Source organism: Dromaius novaehollandiae, chromosome 10 (assembly GCF_036370855.1).
Source record: "Dromaius novaehollandiae isolate bDroNov1 chromosome 10, bDroNov1.hap1, whole genome shotgun sequence".
In the NCBI taxonomy this organism is placed as follows: Eukaryota; Metazoa; Chordata; class Aves; order Casuariiformes; family Dromaiidae; genus Dromaius; species Dromaius novaehollandiae.
This window is the reverse complement of record NC_088107.1, coordinates 12,172,016-12,187,279: the sequence shown is the minus strand read 5'-3', so window position 1 is coordinate 12,187,279 and position 15,264 is coordinate 12,172,016. Positions and strand designations below refer to the sequence as shown.

Below are 15,264 nucleotides of genomic sequence, written 5' to 3'. Positions count from 1 at the left end.
GAGTTACAAAAAATTATGAAGGTGAGGAGGAACTCAATTGCTAATGATGACCACAGAGGGGGAGAAACTGCAAAAATAGAAACGTAAGCATAGGACCATAAATAAACAATGGTATAATACAATCCCAAGTAGCATCTTGAGCCAAACGTTTTAAGCAGGTCTTCCAGTCAACAACGTGAAGTGTTAAGCAAGTGTTAAGTGTTAAGCAATCATGCAAGTGAACAGCAGCGCCCTGTTACTGCCTCTGTTCAACTCAATTTCTCCATAGCAAGTTGGTAAGGAACACCCAGCAACTTGTGATCACAGGCTAGTGTAAACTGACTATCTTGAAATGAGAATCGTGTTTTCAGTAGCAGCGCTTCTGAAAAACCAACTCCATGTTTTCCAATCCATTCTGCAATTTTGCTATTTCCAGTAAAAGCTAAAATTGCTATTGTCTTTAGATTTTTTTTAGCAGTGAGCTTAAACAATGTGTGAAAACTTGTTCTTATTTTTAGGTGGGCTTGGATTTTGCAAGATATTTTGGGAGTTGCTTTCTGCCTAAACTTTATAAAAACACTGAAGATGCCCAACTTTAAGGTACTGTAAGTTGCTCTCCTTAATAAAGCATTCAAGTGACATGCACGTGTGTGCGTGTGCGTGTAGTCCCAGGAAGTAAATTTTCAACAGCCAAGAAATAATTGAAAACAGCAAAGAGTTGGGGTTTTTTAATACTGTAGTTATTAAAAATCCAGTTCTAAATGCTATGCCAGAATAAAAGCATTATTTTTAAAATTGTGATACAGTAGTGGTACTGGAATCTAACGATGAAGTCCTTGAAAACTTGTGGTAATATTTCCTTTTTTTTTCCCCTCCAGTCCTGTGTGATACTTCTAGGCCTTCTCCTTTTATATGATGTGTTTTTTGTCTTCATAACACCATTTATCACAAAGGTATGTCTGTGAGTTTCTCTTTAAAATAAAAAACAAAAATGTTTTCTGGTTGCAGTAGCACTATTCCTGTCAAACAGGCTAGCATCTTCAGTACTCGATGCATATATGCTGACTTCCTTCCCCTCCTGCCCCCAAGACAGCAGTGACCTAAATTTTCATTTTGCGTGTTCCATAGAGCATAATGCATATGTAGGTGCCATAAACTTTGTCATATGATGAACTCTACAGTAATCATATGACCATCAGTAAGCTGTCCCAGATTATGTGACAGGATGATGATGAAAAATCAGTGTCTTTCAGTTTCCTGGAAGCTTATGTCAGAATGTGCTGTAGTACTTTCTGCAGTGCTGATTTGCAGTGTGCTATGAACTGTATGCAAGTATTTTTTCTCTTCTTTTGAAACAGAAAGCTCATGGCAGAAAAGGCTGACACATTTTTAACTAAACTTTTGGCTATACTTGGTGTGGGTTTTTTTGGGGGGTGGGTGGGAGGCTGACGCTCATTTTAGGCTGGACTACATGTTTTTAATAATAATAATAAAAAAATGCGATATAACATTGTATGATTTTTAGTGCATTCCTTTTTATAGTCAGGATTTTGTCCAATTCTGAATTTTAAGATGAAGTACAAGGAGTTTTTATGAGTGAGGTATGAATGTTTTGGTATATTAAACCACTAACTTCTTAAAACAACCTTCATTTCAGAATGGGGCAAGTATAATGGTTGAAGTTGCAGCTGGTCCTTTTGGAAATAGTGAAAAGGTAGGAATAGTTGTTTTATTATGTGCAACATAAAAATACTGACATTTTGTAGCTAATTCAATTAGCGAATAGTGTGCTTTTCAGCATAACCTTCTCACAAAATATAGCCAGCTTTTGCTATTTTCTTTTAAGTATTAAATACTTGTTGACTTGGGTTTGATCCTAGAATGATGGAAACTTGGTGGAAGTCCCTACTGAACGCTCAGCTCCCCATGAGAAAGTAAGGATTGTATTTCAGATACTGGATTTTTAAATCACTCCCTCTGAAAAGACTATTCTTTTGGGGAAAACCTGACTGTCCAAATTTCTCTTCAGGGCCTGGATATCATTGATCAATACTCTATAGTTAGGATAATAATACAGACTTGTTATTCTCATTATATGGTTAAATGTCTCCTTAACTTCTTTTGGTGCTTGCATATTATTTTTAAATCAGAAATTCCATTTTATCTATTGCCTTAAGTTTATCCACTCTGTGTTGGTTTCTGGTTTTTACTTTAGGTTTTTACTATTTTGAAAGTCTGCATTAATGATAAATTAAAATTCTATTAGAACTGTTTCTTCATTCAGGAAAAAAAAAACAATAAAACACCAACAGCAGGACGCTTTAGATTAGATTTATGTGGGCTTCTGAAATACTGTTTTACAGTTGCCTGTGGTTATTAGAGTGCCTAGACTTGAATACTCTGCAGCAACACTGTGTGACATGCCATTTTCGTTGTTGGGTTTTGGAGACATTATTGTCCCAGGTGAGCAACTGTTTTTGGCAATTGTAACTTATGATTCAATATTTCATATTTGCTTCTCAACTGACTTGCTTTGGAGTTCATTCTACCAAACTTTTACTGAATCAAACGCAGCGGTTAGATCTGTTAGTACAGAATATAGCAAAAGCCACAATATAAGAAAGCTTAACGTGTTATAGTATACTTAAATAGTCAAGTGGGGTTTTTTTGCTTTTCTATAGCACTCCATTATGTACATACAAGTGCCATAGATAAGTTCAGTTGCTAGTATTAAATCTCCCAGAGTACTTTCTGTGAGATTTCTAAGACTTCATAGTAATTTTGTATCGTGGACTACGTACTTAGAGGTGAGGTAATGGAAAATGTATTTGCTGCTTTATCACAAGTTTTTTGATCTTCTTTGGAACTGAATTTTGCCATGGATGGACTTGGAATCTTGGGCAAATTACTTAAGTCAGGCACAAAGCAGCATCTCCTGAACAGAGCATTCTTCCCTATCCTCTGATTTGTATTGAGGCAAAATTGCTGATTGTTAAGAAAGAGTATTAAAATATCATTGAAGGAAAGTATTAAAACTGGGTTGTTACTCCTCTGTATTAGTGACTTCAAAATACTAAGTAGCACATTGTAATTAGCTCGCTTAAAAAAAGAAAACCCTTTAATACCAAGCTCACTAGCATATTTACATTATGATTTTGACTTTAGAGGCTTACCCTAGGATTTCTCAAATTGGTTCTTGGCTTTCCATAAGGTAATAATTTCCAGATAAGAAACTGGAAGGACACACAATAATGGGAAGTTTTACTGTAAATTCTCTTTATACTGCTTTGATTTGGAGGTGGGGGAGATATTTGGAGAGCGCTAAATATTTCATTACTTTTTTCATTACTTTTTTTTTTCCCTCTTCAAGGGCTTCTGGTTGCCTATTGTCGAAGATTTGATGTTCAAACAAGTTCTTCTTCTGTATATTACATTTCCTGTACAATAGGTAATTATGTGACGCTTTAGCAATGTTAATCTTCATACTAGCTTTAAAAAATTTTTTTTAATTTTTTTAGTGGCAAACTAGATAGCTTTCATCAGGTAAAGGTTCAGTATTGTCAAGAGTATCTTCATAGTGTTTTTTAATGTACCTGTCTATATTTAAGGTGAGTATTCTTTACTGGTAGTCAGTTGCTTTGAGAAAGCTTGCAAATATATAGTAACCTTTTTTTCTTCAATTATATTGAAAGAGGTAAATATTACATTAAAAACATTTTTTTGCTTACTGCGCTAGTGAATTTATAAAAAATCACCTGTTCTTGACTCTGTAAATATCTTTTTTTTTTTTTTTTTTTTTTTTTTTTTTTTTTTTAATATAGCTTATGCTGTTGGTATGGTGCTGACTTTTGTTGTTTTGGCACTAATGAAGATGGGACAACCTGCTCTGCTCTATCTTGTACCATGTACGCTCATTACTAGCTCACTTGTTGCTTGGAGACGAAAAGAGATGAAGAAGTTTTGGAATGGTAGCAGTTATCAGGTAGGCTGGATGCCTTGTATATTTTTGGTTAATACCTTTTGTATATATCCTTCTCCAAGTACTTAGTAATATATTACCTACAATCCAATTTTTGCTAGTCTTAATGGTGATTATCTTCCAGAAAAAATAAGCAAAAGTAGACTTTACTCTTAGAAAATCTTAGCCTGGTAGCTAACATGACAGAACGAAGCTTAAGGGACATAGAATAGCTGGTTCAGTATTATCTTAAGGGGGAAAAAAACCCCAAAACCTAAAACAAACATACCAGAACCCTTAAAAAACAGACCAAGTGACTTTTTTCCCATGTTTTTTCATGTTTTTACAGTCTTCATCTGTCATCTTGATGTGGTGTAACTTGGGTCATTGAGTTGAGTTTGCAGATTCCAATCTGCAGTAGTCCTATATTAAGATACAGTTTAAAAAAGTTAGTGACCAACTACAATTTTAGAAACTAGTTTCCATGCACCACTGGTGTCTTACATTGTCAGGGTTATGTGGAGGGCCCAGCAACAAAATAACTGGGTGGTTATATAACTGTGTTCTGTCACAGTGTGGTCGTACACACTGTCTTTTAGGCACTCTATTTCCCCTTTGGTTGCCTCTAACACTACCCAGGAATTGTAGTACTTTGCATGCCACCAGCATCTGCCTCTGCCTGTTGACACTTGTGCGTTTCCCCTGAGCTCGTCCTACATGTGGTAACTGCATGGTGCAGTAGCCCATGTGAGTTGGCATCTGTTGTAAGACAGACCAGCCTTGAGATGGTCTTATATACCTCGAGTCCACTATTGTTAGACTTCAAAAACTACTTTTATGTTCTGTATCTAGGCTGTGTTGAACTCAGCTCAGAGAATGGATGTAGAGTTTTGGGTGGGGGAGTGGTGGGGTTTGATGTTAAGTTGATGGAGGAAAGGTATAGCTTCTGCTTGTCCAACTTCTGTATTGCAAAGTTAAGATGAAACAGTGGAAGCTGGGTTTTATTAATTCCTGTAAATGTAAAACTGCAGTCATACAGATCCTATAGTATTATCAGCTAAACACTGCCTTTTGGTGACCTGGCTAATCTTCCACACCTGCTTCAGCTGAAGGCTAAGTTTGAAACTACTCAGAAAAAGATCTTTGGCTTTTACTAGGCTGCCTACCTCTTTGTCTACAAAAGAGAAAGTGTTTATAAAGTAAGGACATTACAGTATAAGGAATAGCTGAGAATGGGCTAAAGAAGAGTAGCCTTCTCCTTTCATAGGTCCAGTGAATAGAAATGTTTCTCTGTAGGTCAGAATGGATTTGGATTACCATGTACTTGTTTGTAAATTGGGGACTATTTGCTATTCTAAAATGCACAGCACTGCACATATAAAGCCAAATAACTCAGGGTCTGTTGGGGAAAGAGAGTTAGTTTCACCCTTTATTTTCCTCACTTGAGTTCTGAGTAAGATTGACCTAAATAAATCTGGCAAGCTTCTTTTTAGCAAATCAAACTTTCTTGCACTTCTCATAGCAAAACTCATAGATGGAAGCATTATGTTGCCATAGTAGTTATTTCATGTCCTTTCAACTGGTTTCCTGAAGGATTAAAACTGCCCTGAAGTTCAGTTTGTTTTGAGGTCAGATGACTTTGTATCTGGCACAATTTAAAGAATCTGGCACAACTTAAAGAGTTGATTTCTTCCCCTCCCTTCCCGGTTAGATTTGTCTGTGATCGAACACCTCATGTAACTTTACTAAAATTCCTATTTTGCTGTAACTGTGCATAGAAAAACTTTTTCTACATTCATTTTTTACCAGAGGATGTTATTCAGGTCGTACTCATTTACGGAATCCTGTAGTGCTGTAGTGTTTGTTGATCTTTCTCACATGTCCTTCCAATATAGTTATATTTTATTACTGAACTTTGAAGAATTAAAAAAAAAGGAAGTTCAAGTCTTCAAGTCTTCAGCTCTAAGGGAGAAAAGATGTAGAAAGGCAATAGATGACCATCTTTTGCTACCTTGAGCCTGCTGAAAAAATGCTAGCTTGGACTGGACTAGAGCTGCTCTATCAGTTGACTTTAAGGGATGAACAGACTTTGGCAGTGATCTGTTTGGCCCTCTGGGGACAGAGAAACTTTGCAGACTTGTTAGGGTAAAGGTGCTAAATGCAGGGGTACAAGAGCCTAGTTTGACATGGACAGTGTTTTAGATAACTGTACTTCATGAATGCTGCTATTTGTTTGTAATTCATCAGTTAGCTTTTTTGAGTTTGGAGTTTTTCTGATTTTGTTGCATATGATTTTAATAATGGAATGAATTCTGTTTAGGTATTGGACTCCTGCAGGACGCCTTTGCTACAAGGTGTGATTATGGCCTTCTTTTAATGCAATTTTATTAACCATCTTATGGTTTCTCTTTTTGCTATTTTTTGCCTTTGCTTCCTCTTTTCTTTCTTTTTTGCATCTGTTTTTCTTTTAAAATTTTATGAATAATTCATTAGAAGAGGGCAAATGACAATTTCTGAATACTATTTTTATAGAATATTTGACTTGAACAGAATTCAAGTAATTTGGCATTTGAAAAATTAAATACCCTTGGTACAGCATTGGCATGAATTTACCTGGGAAAAGACTTTCTTACCCAGGAATAATTTTGTATGAACTCTGCAGCTTGGCTGCCTCTTTATCAGCTAATGAAGACTGTCTGATGCTGCTGTTGCCACGCTTTGTTAGAGTAATAAAAGACGTTTTTCCTCTCTTACTGTTCTTATGCCTATGTGCTCTCATTTTTCCAATCAAAATGAAAGTTTTTTTTAATTTCTGACAAAAACGCAGAAAAATGTGCTTGAAACTAAATTTTTAAGTGAAGACAAGCTGCAGAAGTAAATCTGCTGTTACGCTCTTTAAGGAACACAGGAGAGCTTAATATGAAAGACCAATGGACCCATGATTCCTAAGACTGAAGGGAGGTCTTGTATACCTGACTACTCCATAATTTCCCAATCCCTCCGAGTACCTTCAAACACTTGTCACTGCATTGTTATGAAAACTTGCTTAGTGCTAAGCAGTAATTCTGTTGTCCTCTGCCTCTGTGTTCAGCGTTACAATTTGTCTTTAGTAACCATGCCTTTGATCTCCCTATGATCATGTTGCTCAACATTATACTTCATCCCTCATTGTCTGCAATGCTTGCTGTGGGGTAGGGAGCAAGGATTCGGACCAGCTTCTGTGGTCTTGCTGCACAGTTTCTGGTCTGTGGCAAGAAGCTGGTTTCTTTCCTAGGCTATAGCTCATGACTGTTAACACACAGTGTTTAACTGTCTGTTGTTTGAAGCACAACATGGGAAAAGCAATGCAAGCTTTCCAAATAAGCTTCTTGCAGAATTTAAGCATCTAAATACAACCTTGTGTTGAATTAGAATCAGCAGTCTAGAGTTATTGAAACATGTATTTATAAAGCATAATTTGTCTGTCCTACACACTGAATTTTCAGAGAATGAGTCACAGTGTCTTAAATTCTGAATTAAAGATGTGTATTTTTTTCATTAGCTTCTTTTGCCTAATAGAGTACTTTAACAATTTAAGTCTGATAAAAAGCCTTAATAGAAAAGAAAGTAGGTATCAACCCAAGAGAAAGTTAGGAAGTGGGAAAGGTTGAGTGCAAATTAAAATCAGATGGTCAGCCTATATTTTTATAACTTAAAACTCTTCTGTCCTGCTGTGTACACTCAATTCTTGGATAGGGTTGCTAACACCAGTTTTTCAATTACTACTTTGCACATATGGGAAATGCTTGACTCTCTAAGATAGTGCTAAGGTCCCATAATTCTTAGGTGAGAGCATTTCTCTTTCTGCATAATGATGTAATCATAACTTCTAGGTGTGCTGTGTGTGACTTTTTATGGATTAGTCTTGATTTGTGTTGAATCACTGCACAGGAGAACATTTTAACAATCCATTGAAACATAGGTCTGTCTTGGGAAAGTTGCACCTACTTCCCCACAACCACGTGGACAGTGTTGCCGCTGTGAAGTGTACAGGAAGGGGGGAAGTGGCTTAGTGTGTGTGTTGCTGGGTGATTGGGGTTTGTTGGTTGTTTTTACAGAAAGACTATAGATAGTATTTTTAGCTTGTATCAGTGGAATCTAAGTCTTTTTAGTAAAGACATGAAAAATCTGCTGGAGTAATGCAACTTCAAAGTCTTCTAAGTGTAAGAGTACAGTCTTGCAACTTTTCCAGAATTTGTCAAACTTGAAGTGTTTAGCAAACTTTCTTAACTCTGTCTGAAGTAAAAAATAAATAAACAAGCTTGTTATTGGCATGTTACACAGTAGGCACTTGCCATTTAGTCCTGTATATTTAAATCGTGTTTTTGAGATACTTGCAAATTAATCATAGCTATGGGTTTAAGAATTATGTTAATGTCACATCATCAGATTGAATCTCACTGTCTGTGCATAGATGTTACATACTCTCTTACAGAGTATAGTACTTCTAGTTTGGGATAGTATTTCTAGTTTGGTTTTTGTTGTGTCTTTTTTCTTATAGCTCATCATGTTATGAGATAATTTGGTATCTAAAGTAACTTGATGTTTTATCTATCTTGACCCTCTGCCCTTAAATTGTCAGAAATCCAGATGCGGGAGAAAAGCTCCTGAATCGCTTCCACCTTAAAAATGTTAGTCAGCTCTCCACAGTACAATGTCTGATGCCTTTGGCTCTTCTAAGGCTTGAAACAACAATTTTGTCCAGAATTTTAGCACTGTCCCTTCCTCTTGCTGATGACTGTCGTAAAGGTTCTCCCTTCTTTTGCTGGGGCCTCTAAGGATGGAGGAGTCCGGAGGGAACCTAAAACTGAGATGCACTTACCGAAAAAGCTACTCAGTATAATCTTACGGATTTAGAAAGGCATCCGTTGTCCCTGTCTTCAAGTTAGTTTTGGGCTCTCCTTGTTTTATATGTTGGAGAGATTAGAAATAGGTTTTTTTTGGCCTTGTGGTATTTTTGTATATCAAAAAAACTCAAATACCTTTATGTTCTGTTAGCCGTTTTGGTCCTGAAGTTAACTTGGACATCTCATACATTAATCAAATACTTTAAATACATACGATATCTTCAGTATAAGCACATTTTCTCTTACTTACCTTGTTTTAGGATTAAGAGAAGACTCTTAGGCAGTGGGGTGCACTGAAATCGTTGCTAATAGTGATAATTGTCGATTTAATAGGGAATTGTTTTACAGAAGTACTTACCAACAGCAGCAGCTTTATGCCAGCTATTGGATGATCCTCTCTCTAGGATAAAGGAAGCCATATGCCATTAGTTTATGTAACATGGTATAGGTTTGATTTTCTTCTGGAAACGTACTTGAATCTTCATTCAAAATGACAGTGTGATTTCTCTAATTGTAGGGAGTATTTTGCTTTGGGTGACTTGATGTGGATTTTAGTCACAGTGCAGGGGCAAGCTTCTAGATACAGTGAAGTGAACATAGATTGTCATTAGCATAAGAGGTATTCAGCACTAGACTGAGCGTGCGCTATTGCTATAATTCAGTTCTTAGCTGTATCAGCAAGACTAATGCCTGCTGTAATTCTTGTTGGGATATAACGAAAGATGAAACCTTAAGTTGTTTAAGTCTGGAGGAGGGAGGGAAGAGTGTGAAAGACCTTTTCTGGTTTTGGTCATAGTTTGATACTGTGGTCGGTGTGCTCTCCTAACCTTACCACAAGTCCCTGTGACTTGTTTCTGCTTTGGAACTGTCATCTCCACTTACTGCATGGCATGCTGCTCCATCCGCGTTGGGAAACAGCTTTGTTAAACGAGCCGCCATTTAGTAAGGTATGTTTGTATACCCTGTGATGAACCAGTTGTGTTGGTATAAAAGAGCATGGTCCAGAGGTGGGAACATGGCTGGAAAAAGGGGAGGGATGTTAATGGAATTACACTTCTGGCCCTATATATAGACTTATACTAGACTTAAATGTACACCATACAACATTGTTGGAGCCTGGCTCTATCTTGCCAAGGCTCCTCCAGCAGTTGCCAGTAAGGCGAAAAGGTAATCCTTTTCTCATCGCTTGAAAAGCTATCCTTCTCGAAACCCATGCATTCAGTAGTTCTTTTAGAAATAGGCAGCCTTTTTACTACTAGGCAGGATACATCAATATGGGGAAAAAAGTATGTAGGGTTTTCTGCTTAGTTTAGAAAACAAGGGTACTTTTGATTCTGAAAGTACTTTGCCTTTGTTCTAAGATATCTGTGACTTCAGTTTGCCACACTGGGCCTATGAGCTCTTTGACATGCTCTATTTTTGGCATTAATTTTACTATTTTCATATTTTCTCTATCTGGTTGTCAGAAGTTAAAACTAGTGCCCAGGCCTTGGCCTCTTGTTTCCCAGGGTTAACGACAAAGCCCTCAAGTTAATGGGTCTCAGTTTGTTATGCTAACAAATATGTGGTACTGCTAATGTAACTTACTCAATGCCTTGTCCCAGGGATGAAACCAGAGCTTTCATTGCACTCTAACAGTACAACAATGGATAGGGAAAACAGGCTTCTTTTTAACCAGGAAAAATACAAAAATGTCCTGTGTTACTCCGGTGACTTCTAAACAGTTACTTTAATCTGAAACTATAACCAGTCTATGTAATAATTTGGTTTTGATTGTGTTCTGCAGCAGGTCTTTACAAATCCATTTCCTTTTCTATTTTTTTAAGATAAAAGGAGATTATACAAAGAAATGTAGCTAATACAGTTAGTTTTTTACTAACTGTAATATAGTTAGCTTTTACTGGCATGAAAAGAGAAGACAGTCTTTTCTGTTCAGGCTGTTGCTAACTGTAAATATTAAGCAGGATCCTGGGGTCTATTTTCAATTCTCTTAACTGTGTCTTTGAAAAATTTCCTTAAACTCAATTTCCAATTGTTTTTTTTTTTTCTCTCTCTGTGTAATTGTTGGAACACTTCTGTCTCATAGGTTTAATTTCTTGTAGAAGACTTGGATCCTTGGATGGAAAATGCTTTTGTAGTGGAAAGCATTAACTAAGAGTGTTTTGATTATTTGGCTTGAATACTTTTCTCATCTGTAGAGGACTTCCTATCTATATGCTGCTAAAACACTCTAACACTTGTTTAATTATATTTCTCTTAGCTAACAAATATTTTGGACCAATGGGGAAAAAATATATAAAGAATCATCTTTGTTTTACATTTAGATGATGGAACACCTGGATTATGCAGGAAATGAAGAAGGCACAGCAACAGCCAGTGAACAGCCTGAAGGACAATAACACGTAGGATCCTGATTTAAAATAGTGTTCAAATTTTCTACAAATGAATTACAGTAAATTTGGTTAATTTTTACAATAGATTATTTCATATTCCATGTAAAAGTTTGGGCTTTTTTTTTTTTTTTAAAAACTCCTGAACCTATATTTTTATGGAAAGATATTGTTAATGAAATAATTAATAGATTTGCATTTTTACAGCCAAACCATAGTTAGTAAAACCGTGCCTTATTTCAATTTAAATAAAAGGATATTTTCTATGCAATTTTCCAAATGTGTTTCTATACAATATATTTTTATACAAGTTTCTTGCCCATATCACCTTGAAGTGTGAAATGTTTTCTTAATTTTGATTAAGATTGGTCAAGTTTCACTTCTCGAAATTAGTAGTACCCTTCATAGAATTTCTTTACAGATTTTGAATGCAAAGACTGAAAGCAATGAAACTACAGGAACTAACAAATGAAACTATAGTTCCATTACTACAAGTAAAGGAATAGACAGTGCATATGTCAATCTACATACATTGTAAGCCATAAAATAGATAACAGGGCAACTTTAACTTGTGGTGGAATGTTTTTTTCTAATTGTATATATTGCCAACCATTTTTTTAAAAATTGGCTTATTTACACAGTGGCCCCAGAAATTTAGAAGTTTAAATGCAGCTCCTGGGATGGTTAGCAAGCAAGATGGTGCTAAAGGCAAGAGGGTTTTTGCTCAACAAGTGTGATTTTAATTATTTTTGGGAAAAAAACCTAAAATTTTAACTCTGGCCTGGCTCTTCTCCTACCCATTGACACTTGGTCTATATTTGTGGTCTCTGTTTGGCTGCGGATCAGTTCAAAGGGGTGGGGGGGTGGGGGGGGGAAAGGACAGATTTTTTCTAGCTTTGCATCTAACCAGTCCTGTATTTTGGAAACAGTTTTGAAAATTCTTTGCGGTTGATAGACAAACAACAGGTTTGAATAGTGCTAGTCTTGCTGTGTTAGTTAAGGCCAATGCATGTGTTTAACTTGTGGTTTAATCCTAATTTGTCTTAGTTTTTAAATACTCTAAAGAATTTGAAAAGGAAAATTAGTTTAAATCATTAGTTTGCATTTAGAAGAGTTTTGAGTTTGTTTGCTTGGCACTTCTTTTCTTGGGAAACTGCAAATTGAGGGGAATTAGGCATAGAAAATTTGTATAGTTGTAATGCTAACACTTTACACCAAAGAAGACTGGAGAAGGTAACAACAGGAAACTACTGAGTTCACTTACTGCTAATGTCAGGTAGTCATTAAAACATTCTTCCTGTTCTTTAAATGAATGTCATTCCTGTAGTCAGTACAAGTTTGAGAACCTTGGAGAAAACAACTGAATAAGCACATGCTGGGCAATGGCAATGCAGGTTTTCCTGCACTGCTTCACATAAGTGCCTCAGTGTTGGTCTGAAGGTCACCTCTAGACATTAATAGAGGTTTTGGGGCATGTCTGCTCAGGAAAATTTACCCAGATTAAATCTAGTTTAGCTAGATTTACTTTAGTCGTATGCTAATTAAGAGAGATCCATATTGGCAGTTACAAAGGCTTACCACAAATCTACTGCTTTACTTAATTTATATCGTTTAAACTTTTCTCAAGAGTCCTGATGTAGACAAGCTTATAGTCTGAATGTCAGTTGTTGCCATTCACGCAGATTTACGATGATGCTGGTTGATAGGGGTGTGAGATAACTATCTTAATTGCAACTTCCCTAAGACAACAACAAAGACAAACAGATTTCAGCCCTCACTACGCTACTGATCTAAGCTTGAACAGACAGCCTCAGAATGGAATGATTTTTGCACCCCATCTTAAATTTTTATTTTTTTTGAGGCAGCTGGGCTGACTGGCACTTAATGACAAATTATGGCATACCTCAGTGTCCTGATAGCAGACTGCAAACTTCTGTTCTGATGCGTTGTTGTGCTCTCTAGCAAGCCTGGTCTCTGCCAAAGTAAGTGTCTGGAAAGCTCTTTGAAAGAGGTAAAGAAGTCATAACTCGTTCAACATCATGCAATACTCAAAGCCCTTAGAAGCTTTATAAACCAATGTAATATGACTTCTTTTTCTCTCTGAAATCTTCTGTGTAGAGGATTTATTAATTTTTTAGCTATAATTGATAATGGAGCTAGTATAAATTAAGACCACCTTTGGCAACATACATAAGTGTATTCAGCAGCTGGCTGTGGAAACTGTTTGGCTCTGTGCCTAATTATGCTCTATGCCTGATCTTGCCTGAGGTTTCACACACATGTGCTGCAGTTTGATGGGATGTAAACTAACTCTTTTTTTTTTCTTTTGAATGCTTAGGTGCTTTGTTTACAAAAATTAAGAATGGAGTTTAAAATTTTGTATAAGTAATAGGTTAGTATTGACTACTGAAATGGGTTTTTATAAGTTCAAAAGAACTGATTGCAACACTCTTAGCAATTTTGAATGTTGTAATATTAATTTGATTGGGCTCAACACTATGTTAAAAGCCTTTCTAGCAATACTTAATATAAAAATCTTACTACTTTGATTGTATGTTTACTGACAAAACCCCTGTCCTCACAACTTCTAAGTTATCACTTTAAGAATGTTATTAATAAATGTTACTTCTAAAAAACCCAAAAATCGAGTAATTGCTTTGTACTCTTACTATTTGTCTTTTCTTATTGTGAATGTTCAAGGCAAAACAGTAACATTTCATAATACTAAATGAACTAAAATTTCATGAGATATACCCATAAACAACACGTAGTTGTGGTTTTCATCCATCCTGCCTTACGTATCAAAGTACAATTCCAATATAGAAAGTTATAATTCTGTTTGTAAAGAGCTGTGGTGGCTTGTGTGTGTGACAGAACTGTTTGTGAACTGAGCTACATCAAGTTGACTGATCCAACTCAACAAATATTTGTTGCATTGCTGTTAGTCATGTAGCTCTGTGAAAGTATACCTGACAAACACAGGGTTAGAAATTCCTGTTTAACACACATGGAGCAAGGAAGACACATGGAGACTTCTTGATGGTAACAGCTATATATGCATTCGGCTTAGGAAACTGCTGTAAAAGTATTGTTCAACCCAGTGTACTTAGCCTTAGACATGAGGGGCAAGAAAAAGCCAAACTTCAGTCTTGGAACCCAGGCTGGGTTGGAAGTGTTGGCCAGAAAAAAAAAAAAAAACACTTAACCCGAGTACATTTGATATGTGATCCTTGAGACATGCTTGGAACTCTGATACTGTGTTCACATTTGGAGTTGAACGGATTTTAAAATATTTTACTGTCTCCTGTTGATGTAATGGAAGTTCCAGTAGCATTGACTCACAGTAACTGAGTACTTAAATAGGAGAAAACTCTCCAAAAAGCTGTATCTCTTTCAACTTGAAGAGAGGATGGTTATCTTGTGGTACTTTCATTTGGTATTGGAAGCTGTCTTGCACAAGTTATGCAGGAAATCTCTCTTTCCACTCAACCAAGTTTGCAGGGTGGAGGAGAAGCATTAGCTGTTATATTTGAGTCATGTTTAATAGCACTGAAACTTGTCCTTCCATAACTTTTTTTCCATAGGAGCTTGGATGATTAAATGACTTAAAAATTTTAACCGGGTTTTAAGCAGATAGAAAGCATACTTGTATTTATTCACATATGAATAATTTTGGAATAACTCCGAAGCACAGACATTGTCAGTCAAGAATAAGAGTTGAATGTTAAATCAGAATAGCTGTTGCAGTTCAAATGCATTTTAATTTTTTGCTCTAGAGTAACATGAATGTACTTGTACAGCTCTTGTGTTTTAAAAATTAGTAACACTATGGAATACTGTAAAGGTCAAATGGAGAAAACAACTTACAGCGCTAAGTGGCCTTGCTGTTTTTGAGTTCAAGTCTTTATACAGCAGTTGGGACTGCACTTTATAGATTGTGTACGTGTTGGCTCAGTTTCTAGCAGAGCTATGGAAACAAGTTGAATGGGAAGCTGATTTAAAGTCTGTTGAGGTATCCTTAAGTGAATTTCACCTAGTTGTATATCAGCCA

General features: G+C 36.2%; 1 protein-coding gene across 4 annotated transcripts in view; it reads left to right on the top strand.

Annotated features, from left to right (window-relative positions):
- Positions 1–13,857, top strand: part of SPPL2A (signal peptide peptidase like 2A) — a 29,882-nt gene extending 16,025 nt beyond the window's left edge. Inside the window, exons 9-17 of one of the 4 annotated variants that reach the window (XM_064517323.1) lie at positions 498–579; positions 858–932; positions 1,637–1,693; positions 1,860–1,913; positions 2,343–2,442; positions 3,350–3,427; positions 3,801–3,961; positions 6,258–6,291; positions 11,148–13,857. In XM_064517323.1, the coding sequence (XP_064373393.1) occupies positions 498–579; positions 858–932; positions 1,637–1,693; positions 1,860–1,913; positions 2,343–2,442; positions 3,350–3,427; positions 3,801–3,961; positions 6,258–6,291; positions 11,148–11,179 (673 nt within the window). In that variant the 3' untranslated portion in view covers positions 11,180–13,857. The remainder of the gene's footprint in view (positions 1–497; positions 580–857; positions 933–1,636; positions 1,694–1,859; positions 1,914–2,342; positions 2,443–3,349; positions 3,428–3,800; positions 3,962–6,257; positions 6,292–11,147) is intronic. The other 3 variants (XM_064517325.1, XM_064517322.1, XM_064517324.1) reach the window with 3 other exon arrangements.
- The last annotated feature ends 1,407 nt before the right edge of the window (positions 13,858–15,264 follow it).